Genomic DNA, 22262 nt, shown 5'->3' with positions numbered 1-22262 from the left:
TTTTCCTCAGCTGGTGTTGATTGCTTTCCATTCTGACTGTAATTTCCTCTCTCCATGCCCTGCTGGCAGTGGACATGTGATCCCTGGGGTTCCGGGTACCTTTTCTTTGTCTCTCTTGCTTTGATCCCGGCCACACTGACCTCCTAGGAGCCAGACCCAGGTGCCGGCTCTTCTGTTCTCGGACCCCCAGACCACCTCTTAGCATCTTGCGCGCTGCTTGGTGCTGATGCAGTGCACCCTTCTCCATGATGGCTGTTCAGTAAATAGACCTTGAATCGAAGGAGGTGATGTCAAAAGTGATTATTTGATAGGATGTTAAATGCTTTCAGTTTTAGAGGAAATGGAATTCATCTCTGGGTTTCCAAGGCTCTGGCCTAAAAGAAAACGTTGCTCGGTTGTTTGTTAGCAGGAGAGCTGGTGTCTCACTGTGAATCCTGGTCTCAGGACCACCTGTGCAGTTGATTCTTTTTTTTCCCCCCTCAGTCCGCAGTGAAGTTGTTAATTTTAGGGTGCGGTTCTAAACTGGGATTTAAGAATTCCTGTTAGCTGACAGTAGTTGAACTCTGCTGATATGCCCAGACACACTGGGTAGCTGCAGTTGTCCGACTCCTTGCAGTCGGCTCATCCCAGCTTGTTGTCCTGGAGGTGCTGGCTGACCTCCTCCTGTGTCTGTGCCGTGTTGCGTGTTTCAGCAGCAAGGCCCAACGCCGCCAGTCAGGTTCGCCTCTGTAATCGTTTAGACAGGCTTTGAGTTCAAGGTCACATATTTGCCCAGTTACCACCCCTTAAAGAAGTTTTGTTATGTACCTGAACCTCGCTTTTCTCCTTCCTCATATGATATATTTGTAACTTTCTCTTTGGAAACTACTAACATGCCATATGCATTTACTGAATAACTGTCGAGTCTTGATTTGCTGCTTCTCAGCCTGTTTTCTTTGATTTTGAAAGTTTGTATTGTGCTTTGGCGTGCGTTCAGTGCTTGCACTGACTTTATCTCTAAAACTGATATTTTTTCATATTGACTTGTCTGGGCATTTGTCTCAAAGTACGTGGTCCTCCACAAATCCTGTGAAGGACCCCTGCTTTAGAAGGACCCCTGCCCAAGAAGAAAGGGGTTGTCCTTTTGTAATATTTTCACCCGACCTCTGTTCACTGTTAGTATTATAACTCACTTTGTTTTTAAATCTGGACGTTAGCTCTTCAAAAATAATCTTTAATTTCTGTATGTGGATTATGTGTGTGCACGTGCGAAATGGCAAAAGGACTTCCGTAAAGCACATAGGATTAAAGGGCTTTACTTCTCTTGTATTTTCCATTCTACCAGAAAGACTGTATTAAGGGAAATAGAATTTACACACACGGGAACCTTGCATAAAACCTAGATTTTAGGGCCGTGCCCTGTGACATGCTTGTAACTGAGTCCCATACGGAGTCGTAAAGCCCTCCCTCACCTCACTTGGCCATGCGGGACTGACCTGAGTGTGGTGGTCCTCAAGGCGCTTGTACCGGTGACTCTCCACGGACGGGCTCTACCTCAGACCCAGACGTGGCAGCGCTTGGGGTGCACAGAACCCACAGTTCTGATCTGTTTCCAGTCATGGTAGTTGCTCTCCAGCAGGTGTTAGAGTCTCGTGGGCATTTCAGAACTGGTGTGGATCTGCTTAATTTCTTGAGTATGATGATAAGTATATCAAAATGCTGAAACTGTTGAGAAGTGTTAAAAATTTGTTCTTAGAGATAGTAACAGCAGTCCAGCAACCAGTTGTGGTGTACTTGTTGATCAGCACTTGTATTGCTTTTTATTATGTAGTTGTTTTGCCTTAAGGTAAAAGCTTAGAGCAAAGAGAACCCAACGGACAACTTCATGTCGCATAGAAGCGTTTCCCTGCATTTATGCAAAGCACAGTGAGCCCAGGCAGTTTCTGTCCTGTGCTTAGTAGCTGCAAAGGGCTATTCTGGCCAAGGGTAGAAATTTTTCTCTGGTTTTCTTCTCCGCCTCTGACTTTGTTTTGCTTTGCAGGACTACAAAGCTGATGAAGACCCAGCGTTATTCCAGTCCGTCAAGACCAAGAGAGGCCCTCTGGGACCCAACTGGAAGGTACTGGATGCTGACCTTTCTGACAGGCAGAGTCTTGGCAGCAGGACACTTGACAGGTCCTGAGTCTGGAGGAGCTGGCGACGTTTAAGTGAAAAATAGAAATGGCACAAAAACAGTTTTATTTGCGATAAGGACTCACAGCCAGTTGCAGTTGGCCAGCAAGTCTGTGCTGCATTAACAAACAGAACAGAGCCAGGCTGTCACTTTGAGCATAATGCTATTCTGATAACTCTTACAAGAGACAAGTGATTTAGTCTTTGGGGATTGTAATGTTCTCTTTTGAGACTTGAAGCAGTACAGAAGTCTATGTTAAATGAAGGTTGATAGTTTTAAATTTAGTCTTAGTAAAAACTGAACAAGTTCACCCTCCCCAGGCTTAGGTTCCTGGCCTTTTAATAGTTATCTTTTGGAAAGCAGGGCACCAGAGAGCAGTCTTGATGGCAAGTGATTGTTGTCTAAGAAAGAGCACATCCTTATTTTTATTTCTGGAAGGAAAGCAATGTCCAGGTAGTAATTTAAATCGCTATAGAAATATAATGGATTTTAAAGACATCCGCTAAACCAAATGACAACCCCTTAGAGAAGGCTTAATGTGTTGATGGCCAGTTATTACAGCTAATTTGACAAGAGAAGAGGAGCATAAAAACCTAAACATGCCCAAAGCAGATTCTCTACCAATGGGATTTTACTTGGTAACCAATCTGTTTATGCTGAAGCCAGTCACGGGTCATTAACAAATGGTGTCTAGGTGCTAGCTGTTGCCTGTAGATAGGGGATTACTGTAACAGCACCACAAGAACCCAGTGAGTGGCTCTCCACGGGTGTTGGACTGTTTGGGACTGTCTTGCACATCAATTAAAATGAAGAATGAGTCTGACTTTCTTCTCTAAGAAATGATTCATAATTATCTTATTTTCACATTTGTTCTCTGAGTAGAGTTTGGTTCAAGATTCTACCAGTTTAATGGCCATGACTAGAGACTCAATACCCAGAAAGTGATATATGTCTCTTAGAAATTAAGGGACAAGTTCAGTATATGTGTTCTAAATTTACTCTAATGGATTTAAAAACAAAAAACAAAAAAACACCCCCTTCAAGATTTCTCGCCATGAACTTTAGAACTCACCCTGAGTCAGAGGAGAAGCCTTTTCTCTGAGATTTAACAGATTTAACACAGGCTTTGAGAGAGAGAGAGAGAGAGAGAGAGAACTGTGCTGGAATGGACAGGAGGCTGCTTGCGAGGCTGCCGGGGGTCCTCACAGGCTGTCTGGTCCCAGTAATACCAGCTCCTCTTTTCAGGGAGTAGACGGGGCCGTGAGCTTGAGACATGGAGGTGAATTAAATCTTGCATTTTCTTCACATTGTCAGTTTTTCAAGCATAAACTTGAAAAGGTGGTGCTATATAATGTGGTGGGCTGTTTATGTTGGGTGCCTGTCTTTCTTGTAGGAACTCCTAGCCAGTTTTACAAAAGACAGCAAATGTAGCTTGACATTCTGATTTCTACCTGATTTCCAACCTTTGGGAACTAGGGATATGACATTTACTGCTTTTTTATTTATGGTTTGTACCTCTGTAACTAACATTGCTTTGTCTTTTTATTATCCGTTAATGGTTACTTAAACTTCTAGAAGAGGTTTAAGTTTTAGAAATGTGAATTTTGCATTTTTTCAGGTTGCAGTGTAGGGAATTTTTACCCCCTGTGTGTGTGTGTGTGGCGGGGGGATTGAACAGTAGGTGATTTCTCAGGAAGCGTGTGGCTGATCATGATACCATTCTATCCGTTTGCCTGTCAGTTGTTAAACTTGAGCCAGATGATGGCAGGTGCAGCTACTCCATAAGTTGGGTTACTGTTTAACTGGATTTCAGTTAGTTATCATGATCTCAGAAATAACTTAGGTAGTCAAGAATAACTAAGGAACCCATCGCTTACTGCTGAGATGGATAATGAAAAGTAAGAAGGATTGACTAGTCAGTGATACAGCTGGAATCATAGGAACCTAGGGACTGACTTGCCCTTATCGACATCCTCTGCCTCTGTTCAGCAGACCCTACTTGCATGGCACCAAAGGGAGCCCCATGGAAGGATGATAGCTGAAGGTTTCTGTCCTTCTGAAATACGGGAATAGGGAAGAAGTGCATGGTGCTCGGGGCAGAGGGGAAGGAGAAACCCCGTTGTGGACCTGCTCCCCCAGGGCTGTATGTCACAGTGCTCCGGACCGAGTGCTGCCTTGCCTGGTGGTCCTGCTGTGCTCCAGAGGCGCTCCGTGCCCCTCCGCAGACTCGCCTTACCAGAACACATTCCAGAGTGCATCCACCGCCCCGTGCACACCCCATGATCTCTTTGAAACTTCCCTTTACTTATCCCACAGTGGTATTTTCCTTCTGAATTATTACAGTATTTACTGCTTGTCTGCACCAGACTGGATGAGGGAAAAGAATCTTTTTCTTGGTGCCAGGCACTATATGAGGTTGTATTTAATCTTCACAGTTTTCCTATGGGGTAAATACAATTGCTTCGTTTTATAGATGAGAAACTTGGCCAGAGAAATGCAGATAATAGTCACAGGAGAAACGTCTGCTGTTTCTGTCATACTCGATTCAGTACTCATCACAGAGATGTATAAGGCATGGAGACATAGCAGATTTTTACCCCTAATCCAGAGACACTGGCTCACCAATACGTACCTTTTTGCCCTCCTGTATCATGGCAGGGGTGTGGCTCTCTTATTCATGATATTTGCCAGAATTTGATACTTCTTTTAATACCAGTCATATTTCCAGTGGTCTGGAAAGCTGTTAGGAGACAGTGGCGCTAGGAGAGACCCATTAAAAACCCATCAGGAATCTTACAAGTTGTGAGTTAAATAACTTAACTCTGAAGCGTGTTTCCACATCTCTAAGTCGGGAATGACGACAGAGGATGAGATGGCTGGATGGCATCACTGACTCGATGGACGTGAGTCTGAGTGAACTCCGGGAGTTGGTGATGGACAGGGAGGCCTGGCGTGCTGTGATTCATGGGGTTGCAAAGAGTCGGACACGACTGAGCGACTGAACTGAACTGAACTGAACTGATGGTTTGTGTGAGAACTAATGAGTGTTATATTCCCAGCAGAGAGGGAGTGGACAATAAATGGTAGCTTTTTCATTGTTGTCATGCTTTTGTCTTTGAAAATAAAAAGCCTCTATCATCTTCTGGACTTAGTGAGATCAGTGAATATGCTACCTTGTTTGGGACATAATTATTCCTTTTCTTTGTCTAGTGTCCAGGGGTTCCCATGGTTTCGGTGTTTGGGGATTGATTGTCCATCACATCCTGGTTCACCTGTCCTTACCCCTCGTGGTTATGAGTGTTTAATGGGTGCTTGACCCAGGGTCCATCGTAAAGCAGAGGCTGCACAGTTTTAGAGCCTTTGCTAGCAGGGGGTCATGGGGTTACCAGGGAATAATAGATTTTCATGTATTCTGTATTTGTTAAGAATACAGACTTCTTTAGTTTATGGTATGATACATAGGTTTTTAATTTTTTTAAAAATTACAAACCTAGAGGTTCAGACTTTAGTTGTATATATATTCATTTTCCTTCTAAAAAAAGAATTTTTAAAATCTGAGCACATGAATTATATTTTGCTATTTAGGTCTCAACACTTGATTGAGTCTGCATAATAATAGAGTATTTTATAACCTGATAAACATTTTTGCTTCAAGGTAAAGCCATGCATTTCTCATGGATATAAGTCTGTTTCTTCTGTGTAGTATTATACATATATGTATGTGTAGATTATACACATCCATATTGTGGTTCATTTTGTGTTGTGATTGGTTGTGATTACCAATACCAGTGACTTATGCATTTACATGTGGATGCCTTTAATTTTCCAGTTTGCTTTCTCTGATGGGTGAGGAGTTGTCATGTTAACCAACTGAAACAACACCTTTGAAGATTATAGCATGGTCTAATTTTCTTATATGATAGTTAATGATTAGGCATGTTTCCACTGTTTCCCCATCTATTTCCCATGAAGTGATGGGACCAGATGCCATGATCTTCGTTTTCTGAATGTTGAGCTTTAAGCCAACTTTTTCACTCTCCACTTTCACTTTCATCAAGAGGCTTTTGGGTTCCTCTTCACTTTCTGCCATAAGGGTGGTGTCATCTGCATATCTGAGGTTATCGATATTTCTCCCGGCAATCTTGATTCCAGCTTGTGCTTCTTCCAACCCAGTGTTTCTCATGATGTACTCTGCATATATGTTAAATAAGCAGGGTGACAATATACAGCCTTGACGTACTCCTTTTCGTATTTGGAACCAGTCTGTTGTTCCATGTCCAGTTCTAACTGTTGCTTCCTGACCTGCATATAGGTTTCTCAAGAGGCAGGTCAGGTGGTCTGGTATTCCCATCTCTTTCAGAATTTTCCACAGTTTATTGTGATCCACACAGTCAACGGCTTTGGCATAGTTTCACCCTTAGTGTGTATTAATTATGCAACTCCTAAGAGGATACCAGAAGAGCCATTCTGTTTCTTCCAGAAGCTGAGCTCCGCAGGAGCAGTACATGATTAGTTCCAGCCGTATATTGGGCCCTTGAATGCCTCTGTTCTTGGACAGAGCTGAAGAACTGGGTGTGGACGGATGGGGTGTCCCACTCGGATGCGAAGAGTGCGTTGACAAGATGGGCCTCTTGTGTCTTCCTGACACTGTCAGGGACAGAAACTTTTCTTCGTGCGTTTCACTTGAAGGGTGAACTTGTGATTTCAATTGTACTTGGTGTCACTCCTGGAGTAATTGGACACAAGCATGAAGCACATGTCAGAGTTCTGATTAGTAAAATGGTTGTGAGCTACAAAAATATTAAGTGTGGAGACATGGAAAATGTGACCAATCATTCTCCCAGGCAGTAAGCTTTGCTGTCTTTATTATTGTGAAACTTACTATATGAGTTTAACCTACGGTTAGTTTAATCTTTTGAACTTTATCCCATGTTTACTTCTTCCATTTGACAGCCTTTGCCCATATAGGAACCTCCTGACTCTGAAACTTTCTGAGTGTCATCATCGACGCCCTGCTCATGGCCCTTGGTGTGTCCCACGTCAGGGACACAGTTCACAGGTTCACACTCCCTCCCTTCCCCCACCCACTTCATCCCCACCCTCCAGACTCTCAGCCTGTAGGCCCCATGTCCAGCGTGCTTGATATGTACAGTGCTAAGTACAGGAGTCTGTCTGCTCAGCGTAGATACTCAGGAAGTATCCACTGAATTCAGGTTAGCCATCTTAAGTAAACATCAGTGTTAGACATGCCATGTACTTACAGAGAATGTAACATCCAGTGTTGGCCTGTCCACATGGCTGCCACAGTCGGAACAGATTCAGGGAGTGGCTGGGGATGGTAGAAGCGGGCTCTGCTTGAGATTTCGGCACACATACTTGACACACGTAGTGTAACCTGGTGTTGATGTTTACTGATGGGTGCACTGGCAACAGCCCCAGCAGTACGTTTATTTTTAACTTTTCTTTAGTGAAATCTGGGCTGGAAACTTAACCTTACGAAATCAGCAGGCTGAAATTGAGCATTCAAATTGTCTAAAATTGAAAAATTAAAATATGAAGGGGGTGTGAGCCTTATAGAAACCGCTGTGTCCTTGCAAAATGTTAACTGGTTAAATGCAGCGTATATCTGTTCTGTCTTTATCCCAACACATTTTAAATAGGAAAGAGTATATGTGCAGTTGACATGTAGGATGAAACTGCGGAGCACATTTTTAGAAAATGATTTTGAAGAATGCCTTTGGGGTTTCCGCCACCCCCCTTTTACATTTGTGTATGTTGTCACAGATCCAAGAAACCAGTTCTCGTGAGCGCATGGGCTGATTGCTCGCCATTCCGGTTAAACACGCTGCGCTTTGTTTGATTCCGTTGTGTGGCTTCAGTATACGCTACTCTCCCTTAGGCCTTGTCCGCATGCCTCAGGGTAACCTAATATGTGTCGTTAAATTAAAAACATGATTTGAGTTTAGAGGTTCTGTTTATAGTTAGAAACGTGAAATGTAAGGAATTCAGTGAATACACAAACTATTTAAATACAATTTTGGAAACATTTCACAACTAGCTGGTACTGCAGCTGAAATTCAATCATGGAGACGAGTGATTGGGGTTCTTCTGTTAGCCCGTGACTGTTTTTTATAGAACTTCTGATTCTTACATTTGGGTAACCCACCATCCTTTACCTTTTATTTTCAGTTGCTCTTTTCAGTTTTCATGCCATAATCTGTATAAAACTTGTATTTTCATTAAATACAAGTTAATTTTATTTTCTCCTATATTAGGTTAGGAAGTGTTAGGGTTGGGCTGGATTGGAATTAGCTGTGAATGATCCACGTTTAGATTATGGCTTTATTTGTTAGGGGATTTTTTTTTTTTCCAACTGGTGGAAGAGGAAAGAATCAGAAAACATTTGTATTGTTGAAGGCCAGAGAGCAGACTCTGCCCTGGGCCAGCATCGCGTGAGTCTCCTGAAGGCTGGGCAGACCAGCCAAAACTCCTTTGGGGTATCTAGATTCTGGAACACTGCTCAGAATATGGGGTCACAATATTTTGTCCCATTTAGATTTTTCACATTTTTTAAAGGTTACACATTTTTTCATAAGAATACTTCTGGTAACTCTGAAGAGTTGATAATATTTTACTCTACATTTATACCTCATTTTTGCTTTAGAAGTTTAAGATGAGGAAAAATTAAATATGGACTGGACTAAAGTTATATATTAAAGATCTTAATTCAACTTTTAGCTTTGATTTATGAACCATCAAAAATAGGCAGAAAAACATTTATTGTTGTAATCAAAGGTGAATGAAGATTTAAAATAGATCCCAGATACTAATAATGTAAGGCAAAGTAAATTGTTGTCCTAAAATACTCAGCTGACAGCAAAAACTTTTATTAATAAGTCTTATTTTTTTAAGTATATTAGTTTTTTCTTGATTATAAAATGATACATGTTTATGAAGTTTTGAAAAAAGGCAGTTGTAGCCTCACCATTTAATTATTGCTATTTGTTATATTCCCTAATTCACAGTTTATTTTGTTATAGATGTTTATGCTATACACAGATACCTATTTATACTCATACTGTGCTTTTTATTCCTTCATGTAATAGCCCATTGTTTGGAAGACCTAGGAGGTATTTCACCAGCTCTTTCAGTGGGTATGGCATTTACTAAGTCCAAGGTTGTGCTGTTGTAAACTGATCTGCAGGGTTGTTATTTTCTTACCTGATGAATTGGGATACATTTCTGAAAGTAGAATTATCAGGTTGAAGTGTATATGGCATCTATATAAGATATAAGCAGCTTTAAGACTTTTTAATTACTTAGTGTCAGACCATTGCCCCCCCCCCAGAAAGATTATGCCAAGATTATGCTTTTTTTTAACCACTTATAGTCAAGTTCATTATTTTCTGTCATCATTAAGTAATGGAGACTTTTCTTAAGTTATTTTCTTTATTTTGTCACTAGTTTTAACACCATAGCACAGATGAAGAGGTGAATTGCATAAGTCATCTTTAGATTGGGTGAGATCTCAAATACGACAGATGTTAATAATGTAATATAATAATAGTAATACAGTATTAGTAACTGAAAATATATAACTTATGTGTTCTCATCTTTCTCCAAGGCTCTTTAAGATTATGTTTCTGTATGTCACCTCTGTGCCTCCCCCTTGCGTGTTGATATTATGGAGAATTAGGCCAAGAAATAAGGGCAGCAGGCTGTTTGTTCACCTGTTTATTTTTTAATTGATTTCCATATTCTTCCCTGAACTTTTTTTTTTAATAATTGGATAGAAAACCAAAAGCAGATTGACTATACCTTTTACGTCTGTGGACGAGAGCTCAGAGAGCTGGTTCCTTTCTGTCCTATCACTCACAGTTTCTAAACTACATTCTGTAGACCAGTAGATTTTGTCAATTACCAGTAGTCGTTTTAATTGGTTTGAGCAGCCTGCCAAAGTCACTAGGAAGATGTGAGAAGCAAACTCGGGTGATTGTTGGAATCACGTGTGTGTGCTCTGTTCTTGGAGGCCCGGCTTGGTGTAGGCATGTGTGTATTAAATTTAACTTACTCTTTAATTAGAACCATGCTTTATCCTGCTGTTTTTATAAAATGGGGGGAGGGGTGGGTGGCTTCTGAAGAGCTGGTGTTCTAGAAACACCCAGGGTTCTCACTTAGCACAGGCTGTCTAGCGACTTGGAGTTTGAGAATGAAGCTCTCAGTAATCCGTAATTAATAGGGACCTTGGAATGTTCCATTCCTGGAAGGTGTCTTAGGGCTAATCCGTGGTGTATCAGAGGTTCTCCACCAAGAGGACGTTTCAGCCAGAGTTGGTGGGCAGGAGGATATTCGTTAAGCCTGGGCATATTATAGAATAAAATGCAAAACTATAGCAAGTTTTAAGATGAGCCATTGGACATGAGGGACATGAGCCTAGCTCCTGTAGCCCTGGGCCAGCTCCACCCCTCACACCCAGCTCACACCCCTGCTTTCAGTGGCACGTCAGTGGGGGATAAATAGGTCAAATGGAGCCCAGGGTTCACTTCTACTGGCTGGTGGGGCGGGGAAGAACCCCGACTACATTACATAGGTTACTTTGCAGCCCAAGCCCCTTACTCCTAGTCTGGCACTGCTGTTAGGCGTGCCTCACTGTGTTAAATGCCTTATTCTGCGTACACCCAGATGTATTTTATGTGAGCGTTGTCACTGACCCTCATTGGATAAGAGCACACCTCCACACTGGCTCATCGCTTATTGAAAAAATGATCTGTAAACGACCAGCCTTGTCATTGACATTTCAACGAGGCTGGGCCCTGAGAAGCTCCCTGCCCGCTGGGGAAGGCTGTGGACTGACTTGTAGACCCCAGAGCCCAGTTCAGTTAAGTGCAGGGCCTGCAGGTCAGAGATGGGAGTCCAGGGCGCAGCACCCACAGTAGGTGCCCTTCTGGCAGAGACTGTCGGCGCCAAGGGTACTGGTTTCATCGTTGCTTTTATACACGGTTACTTTCCTGTCTACCAGCCACCTGTGTCCTCTGATAACACCTAGCACAGATTGGGTTGTACATGATGCCGTTAATACTTGGTGAATTAAACTTGTTCACAAATTAAGGGTGTGTGTGTGTGTGTGTGCACACGTGCGTGCACACACACATGTACCCATCCATGCTGAATTTTAACATTGTTCTCTGTTTTATGGGAAGGAAATTGGAAAAATAGAGCTATAAGCTAGTCAAGTTTCTCTGCTGACATAGAACTCACCTACGAAAGGACAGTTTGCTGTATGTAATGTTTGTATTTAAATGCTTGTGGTGCTGCCTCATTGATTTAATCCATGTACCAGGTCATTATTCAGAAGGTGAAATGTTATTACAGAAGACGTTTTCTGAGAAAAGATGATCAATCATGCAGGTCTCTACAGAACTTTTGAGTCCTATTAATAATACCAAAGTGGAATTTTTTTTCATGTATCATAGAATTCACTTGAAACTGGAACATTATTGAGGGTTTGAAGGGGGAGGTGGGGGGAAGTGAAATGTGGCCTGGTTGCTATGATTACATAAATGAAGAATAATCTTGAGGCTTTAGAATAAGACCCAGAAATTCATCATTTAAAAAATGCATGTACCTGTGGCTGGCTGGAAACACTTGCTCACACACAGCGAAGTTGCTGCCAGTGGAGAGCGTGTGAGGGAGGCGCAGCAGGCGGCAGGGGCGCCTGGGGTGGCTGCACCGGTGCCGGTGTCTCGAGTGCTGGGTGACCCTGAGAGCAGTGAGCGAGAAGGGGAGGACCCTTGTAAAAGGCATGTGCCTTTTCACCCCGTAATTTAGTTTCTGTAGAAAGGGCCCCTCTAACTTGCTACTCTTTTGAGAAACTTTCTTGAAAAGCTGTTTTGCATATTCAAGTTACTCTTTGAACTGTATGTAAGAATAAAGGAGAGAGAACTAATGCATGCTCAGCTGAGTCCCACCAGCTAAGCACGGAGCATACATACCCTGCCTTATTTAGTCCTGATGACAGTCCTGAGATATGGCTGTGCTCTTGGAAGTACACCAGGACTGAGCCGGGAGATGGCAGGACAGCCCTTGCCCTCCCCACTGCCGGGGGTCCCCACCTCTGCCACCTGGGAATCTTTGAGCCTGACCCACCTTCCGGGCTGGACTGGGAGGTCCAGGCGCGGGTCTGAGGCTGCCTTCGCTCACTGCTGTGGGCCCCTCCCAGGCTCTCTGCTCCAGCAGGCAGGCATTCCGTCTCCTGCACTCACCGCCGTGGGAGAACCCCATGATGCACAGTGGGTCCATGGTGAGGACACTGAAGTGTGCGCTGAGCTCCTGGTTCACACTCTCCCCCAGCTCACCCCTCTCCCCCAAGTAAACCTGCTCGTGTGTTGTGCCAGGACAGCCGCCTGTGCTGAGTTCCACCACAGAGATCATCAGCAGTGCTGTGGGTTGCAATGCCCACCCCCCACCAATTTTTATAATGAAAAATTTCAAAAGCAGTCAAGAAACCAGAAGCAGAGAACTGTAAACACCTCCACCTAGATTTGACAGTTGTTAACACTTTGTCGTGTTTGTTTTTTCCCTCCTTTTCTGCCTCCTCTCACTCCTTCCCTCCACTCCAATTTTTTTTCTTTTCTTATTTCTGAACCTAAAAATCCAGAGTAAGTTTTCATACTCTTGGACCTAGGGTAACGTGTTTTGAGAATCCAAATTCTAATTGCTTTTTTGTTTTCTTATGAAAGTAAATTATAAACATTTTGTTTTTCCAATCCAGATAGTTCCCCACCCTTTCTCCCTTGCTTTTTTTTCCCCCCATTATTTTCCCTTTTGTATCCTAACTCTCAACTACATTTAAACTATGAGATATAATTACTCGTGGAAATTAAAGTCCTGACACGTGGAATTTGCTTCCAAATACTTGGTGATGATAGATGATTTTTGCTACTACATACCTTTTCATGTCCCCTCATTTGGTTGGAAAATACCTCAATTAACAGCAGTGCCCCTGCGCTTGCCAGCGCTAGAAGACAAACATGGTGTTCTTATTGAGGCCCCAGCACATCCACGGTGGGAGTGCAATAATGGCGTTAGGAAGACCTCCACGTAGTAAAGGCGTGCTATTGACATGATGTGAATAGAATTTGGTACTTAATGTGAATTCCGAATAGTGTGATTTGAGGCAGAGCGCTGTGCCTGTTAAATTGTAGAACCAGGAAGTAGCCTGCTCTGTGGAAGGAGGGTCGGCAGCACGGGAATGCTGCTGCTTTTGCTAAAATGATTTCAGATTCTCAGGTACCCGCATTAAACCATACAGTGTGATTTTCTTCGTAGACGTCTGTGATGTTGTTACACAGCAGTCAGCTTTAATCAAGACTTAAACGTTCAAGTCGCGATTTCCCATTTTTGCTTTTCCTCATCCAGAAGGAGCTGGCAAACAACCCTGACTGTCCTCAGATGTGTGCCTATAAGCTGGTGACCATCAAATTCAAGTGGTGGGGCCTGCAGAGCAAAGTAGAAAACTTCATCCAGAAGGTAAAGCCTGTCCCAAACGCTGTGACTAAGTGTGGGTTAAGACTGCAGGTAGCCGTGAGTGGGGTGTTGTCTCTCTTGCCACCTTTTCCTTCTCATTTGGGTGAAATTCTTGTCCCAGTATAATGCCTCTCTGCCCTCCTTTTTCTCCCTACAAAGAGCAAAATCAGACACCAGCGGAGGCTCTAAGGGGCTTACTCTGGGGAAGAGCAAAGCATTCTTTTTGTGCCAAGTGCTTTCCTGATGGCTTACCCGGCTCTTCTGTGCGGAGCCCTTGGCATGTCCCCAAGGGAACCTGGATCCCGGCCCTGGCTGGAGGGGAGAGGCCAGGCCTTGCTGTTGAGGCTCCTCTGTTCCTGGTGGGCCCACAGGTCTCTCCGGACGGTGCTCTCTGTGAACTTCGCACTTTCTGGTGGGACGTCCTCCTCGGAGGTCCTCGCTGGGAATGGTTACGCCGAACCTGCAGTGACATGATCTGAGGATCCTGGTTCTCATTACCTCTTTTTTATGTCTTCATTCAAGAGATAGTAACACAAGTGTTTTGATCTAGAAAAAGGGGAGAATTGCAGTTGCATAGATACTCGTGATTGTAATCTTGTAGGGAATATGAAAGTTTCTTTGGTATTTAATTTTCCTGTACGGTGAATAATTCATAGATGTCTGTGAATTGTCTCCATTGTCATTATTTAGAAGCCCCTGTGTTATCTTGGAACTTCCCACAACTAGTTGTATCTGAGTTTCACCGTCACTTCTACTTTTAAACTGTAACTGATCTAACTTTTTTTTTTTTTTTTTAAAGGGTCTTAAATTATTCCTAAGCCTACTTGCAGTTGGCCATAGCAGGCACTATGAACACTGGCTCTCTTTCTTCCTCTTGGATCAGAATAATAGGTTAACAAGCCAGTTCTGATAAAGAAGTTACACATATAATTGATGAGGTCCCTTCTGTTCACGGAAAAAAAAATTTAAGTTGAAGATTGTCCAGAAATATTAAAGTACTCACTGTTCATTGCACTTTTCTCTCTTCTCTGGAAAGTGTAGTAAAACTTAAATAATCCAGCAGTTAAAGCCACGAATTACATACGTTAAAGTCACTAATTTTATGTATGCACACACACACACACATACACATACATATATATACCTATTAATAGTAATACTAGAGCAGGAAAATAAATGGAGAGTATGTAGTAATTCCTAATTTAATAAAACATCTTATTCTGAAGAATCCAATTCTTCCAGTACCTGCTATATTCCGCCTCACAGTATTTCTTTGAATTGCAGGGGAAAATGACAATGTATGGTTCTGTAGCAGAAGTCAGATTGACCTTAGGTCATTGACATTAGAAAAATGTAAAAATAAGCTGGGTCTGGCTGGAGCTCGTGTTGGATCTGAACGCGTCAACCACGTTTTTTACAGTTTCTGACAAATCATTCTGCCTTTGCAAGGAGAATCCTTTCACATTTCTCAGGGAGATGTTTCTTTTTATTTTGCTTTACAAAATGTTAATAGGTTGGAATTAAGATTTTCACTAATTGAAACAGTGGTCTTTTCAAGCCAAGAATATGTCATTTCATGGGTTAACTGGGGCATATAAAGCAAGAAATGTTTTTAATGTTAGAGTTTTGCCATCTTACAATACTTTCTTTTGTTTTAAAAGCAAGAAAAAAGGATATTTACAAACTTTCATCGCCAGCTTTTTTGTTGGATTGACAAGTGGATTGATCTGACAATGGAAGACATTAGGAGAATGGAAGATGAAACTCAGAAAGAACTAGAAACAGTAAGACTTCATTCTGTGGAAATTCTCTGATTTCCCTTTTCTAAAACTGTGTCCGTGCTTAATAAGTTTAGATTTAAAATGAGGGCAAGTGTTATTGAAAGCCATTTCTTCCTGTCTATATCCTTGTTAAACTCTGGTTTCTTAGACACTAATATCTTTCTATTCTGATTTCTCTTTTATTGAGCATCTTTATGCAAGTAGACTAGAACTCTGTTGATCTAGAATTTGTTACCCGTAAAATGTCCACTGGTTTTGTATTCCCTTGCACGTGCTGGTTCTCTGTGATGGTGCCTGGTTCACAGTCCTTTTAGGCATTCGCTTAACTTAGGCCAAGTTGCCTCTGTCATTTTATTATCACAATAGGTTATTACTGCTAGTACAGTAAGTCCTAGTTCCCTCTTCTGTAGCCAAGATAAGAAAGCTAGTGGTATTGTCACTGATTCCAGACGTGCCTCCTCCCTCCCACAGCCAGTAACGACTCCTTATTTCTTACAAGCTTGGGGCAGAAATCCAGGTGATCCCTGGGATGGAGGCCTGCAGGCCACGTCTCAGAAAGTGCAGCCCATCCCAGCTCCTCCCCATACCTGTGAGCCAGCCCTGCAGCTCGCGAGCACCCCCTTCCTCCCAGAGCGGATGGTTCTTCCCCACCTACTCTTGCCTGTGTCTGGTTTTGCTTTTGCTCCAGGCTGCGCTTCTCAGTTGAAAGTAAGGCCTCGCAAGGGATGTCCAGCGAAGGCTCTCGGTTTCCATGCAGTCATCCAGAGTCCTGCCAGCAGTCCCAGTTTGGGAAGCTCCGCAGGCAGGAGGGGAGTATTTGACGAACGCCTGTGTGTGAGGCAGGAACTCCATTTAATCACAGGAGACTGGCAGCAAATCAGGTTCTTTGGCACAGAAGGAAATCTATTTGTCTGGCACATAGCATTGTAAAGAATCTGTGTTTAAAATTGCTTACTTTTGGTGATTACAGCAGATCTGCTTCTAATTAGCTTTATACAAACCTTCTGAGAGGACTAGCACATATTTTCTTTATAAGGCAATAAAATGTTTTAACCTTATCTTATATGTAAAGTAAACTTTAAGCAGCCTCCAGCTTATGAATGGATTTTGTTCCAAAAGTTTTTAAGTTCAGTTTTTGAAATTTGGAACATGTTTCCCCCATAGTAACAACATTATAAATCAGGGTTTGGTTTGCAGGCCAGCCAGTAGAGGCCTCGCCGACCTCAGTTCCTCACACTAAACGGCATGGCTCTGAGTTCTGGGCCTTGGGAGCGGGGTGATAGGATGGCTAGTACAGAAGACCGCCCCTTGCCCGTACTTCTAGGCTGGCCCCAGGCGGGATGTTTAAACAGGCGAGAGTAAGCTAAGGGTGCTTGCTATCTTCCTGTGACGCCTCTGTCCCACATCTGTCGCACTGTTTCTCTCGAGTCAGACGCCCTTCTCTAAGCAGCGCCCTTCACCACCACACGGTCTCGGCCCCTTTCCCCGCCTTGCCTGGTTCCACTCCTGCCGGGTGCTCCAGGCTCCAGAGAGCCACCAGCTCTGCCTCTAGCCCCTCCAAGCCGCGGGTGTCAGCTGAACACTGAAAAGAAAGACCAGGGTTACACCCTCATCCTTAGTAAGTTTATGGTACAGCTTTGGCATCTCCAAAAAGGGATTTGCCAGCACCAGTTAAAAAACCAAAAACGGACTTCCTTGTGCTGGTTTGAACTCTCAGGAAGGAGGCTTTCTTTTGATTTCTGTGCTGAGGCCCCACTCCTATCATGAGGAAGGGTGGTGATGGCCAAAGGGTAGCGGGCGGAGCCCTCAGGCAGACGGCTGAGGCCGCCTCTTTCCCGGGGTGGGGGGCGGCGCTCACTTCCCTGTCAGCATTTTAGTCTCAGACATCCGAGCACAGCACCACCAGGAGGTGGTGACTGTCCCCCACCTGTGGCGGACCTGCAGGCCCAGCTGCGTCTCCAGGCACACCTGTCAATCGTGAATTGGGAATTGCACTTGAAAAGAAGGTGTCAGGTAGTCACACAGAAACCCAGCTTATCAGAAAACATCGTGATTGTACCCATGTGGCCTAAACTGACAGATTCCCTCATAAAGTGGGTAGGAATCTGTCCTTGGTTCAGGGTTGGGAGTCCATGGCAGTGTCTTCGTTGAAGTATTTCAAAAATACTTCAAGTCAGATTTCAGGGTTAAGTGCTGGTCATCTTAATGTTAAATCCCACATAGGTTATTTCGCTCCAGGTCACCAGGGACAGCTTTATTCTGCATCATGTTGCTGCTGCTCTGAGCCCTGACGGTTGGTTTGCTGGCGTCTTCTCAGTCTGGGCAGCAGCATGCCTGCAGGCCAGAGTGCCTACCATTTCCACGTCCTCTTCACCACCGAGGCATTTCCCCTTTCCTTGAGGTCTTGTTTCCCTGACACCTGATGGTAGAATTTGATGTGTTGTAGTTCTTTTCTTAATTCTCAAATATTTTAAGAATTGGATTTCTTTCAAATGGGTTTTGGCCCTGGAGAGAAGGCAAAGCATCTCTGAGAGGTCAGGCATGAGAGGAATGCCCGAGCTTGTAATCCCACAGAGAAACACTGAGATTAGGCCCAGCAACTGAAGGAGTACTTAGGGCAGCTTTAGGCTTGTTCTTCCCTGGCCCTTGAGGGGAGGGTGGTGGGAGGGGCTGAGCTCCCTTTGCTCCTTGGTGATGCACCCTTGTGCCCCTGTTTCTCTGTGCACTGTCCCTGTGTGCTCTTGTTCTTCCTTCGCCTCCCGCTCTTAAATACACTTACCGTGAAGAACTCCTCTGAGGGACACTGGTCTCAGAAGCCAGAGGTGGCCACACCACACGGCTTCCTCTGGTCCAAGGACTGTGAAAAAGTGAACCAGACCATCAGGGCATTTTCTCACACTGTGTTGGTGAGCAGTTCGCTCACCCTGGTGATCTTTGATAATTTCACGTCATCAGTCTGCAGGCTTTTGTTTCCTGTTTCCGAGAATAGATATTAACATGTTTTTTTGTGCTGTGTAAGAAAAAAAAGCCTTTTGCAAGATTTTCTTTGGATCAAGGTAACTAGAATGGCCTCAGAACTTCATTTTTGACGTGGATATCTGCTTGTAAACAGGCAGCGGTCACTTCACAATCTCTTCAAGGTCTTTTTCTCCCTTTGCTACTAACCCGATGTAGAGCCTGTGATTTCAGCAGCTCATGATCTTATTTTACGTTTAGATGCGTAAGAAGGGTTCCGTCCGAGGCACGTCGGCTGCTGATGTCTAGATGAGTCCCCTGTAGGGTCAGAGACAATACCAAACTGTGTAAGTGAAGACCTGGGTGAAAAGAATGTTTAAAAACCAGAACCTTTTTGGTAATGGGTAGTTAATTTGCTGAATAGAGACAGTGTGTTAAATGTGGTTTAATTTTTAGAATTTAAGAGAATTTAATATATGTCAGACATAGACAGTGAACACGAGTTACTATCGTATAAGAATTTCATCTGTGGAGCAGGTTGAATGTAGTAATCCCAAGTTAGTTCTTCGTGTTGCAGGCTAGAATCCAGCTGCCAAGCACACTCACTCACCATGCAGCCAATTTCCCATCGATAGCCAGTTACCTGACCTGTTTCTCACTAGGACCTTTTGTGGTTAGTAAGGAAACATATGAAACCATTTAAAATCAAAGATCCTTCATCCCATGCCATGAGGGTCAGTAATTCATTTAATTTGAAATTTTTTCTGAATACCAAAAAGTCCTCCTTCATGTTGACTCTTCAAGTATCTTTACATTTAGCTTTAATATGTGTAAATACACTGGTTTTCATTTCCAGTGTGAAATATTTGTATGGTGTTACTTCGTTCATACACATTTACACGCCAGATAAGAGATTTTCTTATAGGGGAGAAAAGAGTACATCAGAACCTAGCCCACGTGTTGAGACCAGGATGGGTAAACAGAATAGGCAGTATGCCGTTGCCACTTGTTAGCGCTGAACTGTGGCGTTTCCTGAGGAGATGACGAGACAGAGCAGTGCTCCCACCTGCTGTGTCTTTACTGCCCCCGACATGTACTGCCTGCTCTTCAGCTGCTGCACAAGCGGTGTTCAGTCCTGAAGGAAAGCAGCGCCAAGTAAGAAAGGATGGACTCCACCAGGGCTCCTCCAAAAGCCCTTTTCTTAAAATTCAGTGTTCACGTAAAATTTTTTAAAAATTTATTGTTACTTTCATTAAGTTTTCCTGAGTTTCTGTCATTTATTTCTGCTTCTAATTTATTTTCCCTCTGATGAAACAAAATATTATGCTCTTAGCAAGCAAGACCTGAATCAAGAGGTTAAAAAAATGCAGTAGTTGGGGTATACTGTCTGCCAGAAATTTTGCTACATTGAGGATTTTTTCCCTAGAGAATGATTGTGACAAGCTGTGGTCTAACGTTTTTTGTGTGTCTTTTTGTCTTTTTGTATTTTAACACATTGGACTGTCTTTTGCTTTTCTTACAGTTACGTAATCAAGGTCAAGTAAGGGGAACCAGTGCAGCCAGTGATGAGTGAAGAAGAATCTGACCATGTCTTGCAGTGTTGACGTTTCCCAGACGTGTGCTTGTGGGTCTGTGCCCAGAGGCACGGGTCCCAGCTACGTGTGTATATATGTTTGTGTGTGTCAATCTGTAGCTGTATATAAAACGCATGTAGAGCTACAGATCCCAGTACACACACTTGTGTATATATGTACATATAAACATACTGAAGGGATTAGTACAATTTCTCCAAAGTACTGTACCTATCTTCAGCAAGAATGCAAAAGAAAATATTTTCAGTATATATACCTGGAACAGATTTTAATAATTATCAGAGTAATACCATTAATGGATGAATTGACTGCAATGTAATACTAGCTGGTATGTTTCGTAAATGGCAAGTTGTGGACCAAGATAGATATATATATATATATATACACACACACACACACACACATATATATATAGCCTTTTATTACTTTTTTGTTCTTTTAAATCAGTCTCTTATAAATTTTAATTTTAGTCCCATAATCAACAGAATCCCACAGGAAAGTTTATTAAAAATCTTTTGGTATTCCAAGGAATCTGGAATGAAACTCTGAATGTATTTAAAATCATTTGTTTCTGGATTTTCATTACCATACAGCCAAATTGGACAATATCTATTAGTAAAGAGTTACAGGCCAGTTTTTACTTGTTTTCCCCTGAGGTATAAAGCTCCTTTTAAAAAAAATTCCATTTTTTATTGAATTTTTGTATTTTAAATTTCAAGTATTTTTCTACATCAAGTCTAGGAAAAATGGAAATGACGGTCTGTGATTTATTAAAAAAAAAAAACAACACTGTATAATTTTTCAGGCTTCTGTTAGGCAAAGACAGAAATTGATGAAGAAATTAATAGGATTGTAGGCCGTTAAGAAAAACTGGAAGTACAGCACTTCCATGGAGTTCTGTTTCTAAAATGACTGTTTTCTGAAATTACAGCTTGGAAACTATGCAAATGATCTAGATTCCTCACAACTTAACCTGGTAGAACACAGATAGTGATGACATTTTGCTCTTTTCGAGTTGAAATACATACTTGGAGGGGGAGATGCTGCATCTGAGACAGGAAGAGATTCAGAGGCAGCTCGAGGCCTGTCTGCACAGGAGACAGAGGCCCAGCCCATGGCCAGCGCAGCTGCACTCGCTGGGGTGTGCTCTCCTGGGACATCATTGGAACGCACCCTGAACACGCATCGGGAAAACGTAGCCTAGAAGCTGCGGGTCTCCTTTTTTCCTCTTTTTTCCTTTTATTTTTTTTAAAGAAAAGAATAATAGCTAGGTAAGATTTCTATCATCTTTCTCTGTCCAAGTCTAGTTCTTCTCCTGTCAGTCCTGGGAGCTCGAATAGAATCTTATTGAAGCCTTCAGGTCCCAGCCATCTTCTTTAACCTCCCACCGCTCCTGCCCCACGCCAGGCCCCGTGGTCATACCATATTCGTAATCTGATTCGCTGACAGCCCCGCCCTCCCTGCTCCCTGGTTTCCTGCCCTGTGTCCCCACTGAAGTGATCGCAGTGGCCTGGACATGGCTGTGCAGGGTCACTCCCGCGTGGCAGCACCCAGTTCCCCTCGGCTGCAGACCCCACATCGCACGTGTCCTCTGTGTACTCAGGATCAGAACCGACGTCTACTCTCTGGGCACTGCTGTAAGATGGGTTTTGTCAAGAGCATAATCATTGTCTGCAAAGCGTCTGATGCCAGGAAGATTATTGCTAATCTGGTGAAGTAGAGTCTCCCCTTCTCCTTTTAATGAACTTAACTCATTGGCATCTGTAGCATCGTTTGGGAGCTTGGGCGCACATGGAAATGACGGGCCAGCACATGGATTTTAATGTTTTTCTAACAACTGTGGAGATTTGGGGGAATGTGTGGTGAATGTAAAATATCTAGTTTACTTGGAAGTCTCTTGTGTAAATTACAGTAAAACAAAGTAAATGAAATTTAAACAAAAAATAAATTTGATCACAAAATGCCACTTGTGTGCTTGAGTGGTTGTTCACCTGATGCCACGTCTGGTTCAGAGCGCGGTGAACCACCTCTGCTGTTTTTTCAAGAATTCTGCAATGTGCAGCACTGTCACTTTGGGGGAAACTTTTTTTTTTTATTGCAAACCTCTGTTCTTGAGGTGTGCCTATGCCACTTTAAGTTGTTACATTTGATTTCTTAAATTTTGTCTCTGAAAGCTGACAGTAAAGAAGTATTATATATTATTCTCAGAGGTTTTCTAAAAAATTATTTTTTAAGGGGAAAATTACGGAAAACCTA

The 22262-nt window shown here is 42.9% G+C and overlaps 1 protein-coding gene across 1 annotated transcript in view; it reads left to right on the top strand.

Moving 5' to 3' along the window:
- Nucleotides 1-21970, top strand: part of PITPNB (phosphatidylinositol transfer protein, beta) — a 56805-nt gene extending 34835 nt beyond the window's left edge. Inside the window, exons 8-12 of the mRNA XM_010828857.1 lie at nucleotides 2021-2098; nucleotides 13571-13681; nucleotides 15340-15462; nucleotides 18676-18761; nucleotides 19937-21970. Of these exons, the coding sequence (XP_010827159.1) occupies nucleotides 2021-2098; nucleotides 13571-13681; nucleotides 15340-15462; nucleotides 18676-18723 (360 nt within the window). The 3' untranslated portion in view covers nucleotides 18724-18761; nucleotides 19937-21970. The remainder of the gene's footprint in view (nucleotides 1-2020; nucleotides 2099-13570; nucleotides 13682-15339; nucleotides 15463-18675; nucleotides 18762-19936) is intronic.
- Nucleotides 21971-22262: the final 292 nt, after the last annotated feature.

The sequence above is a fragment of the Bison bison genome, unplaced genomic scaffold, assembly GCF_000754665.1.
Source record: "Bison bison bison isolate TAMUID 2011002044 unplaced genomic scaffold, Bison_UMD1.0 scf7180017864495, whole genome shotgun sequence".
NCBI lineage: Eukaryota > Metazoa > Chordata > Mammalia > Artiodactyla > Bovidae > Bison > Bison bison.
The sequence above is the reverse complement of the archived record's forward strand: the minus strand, read 5'-3'. Positions and strand labels throughout refer to the sequence as shown.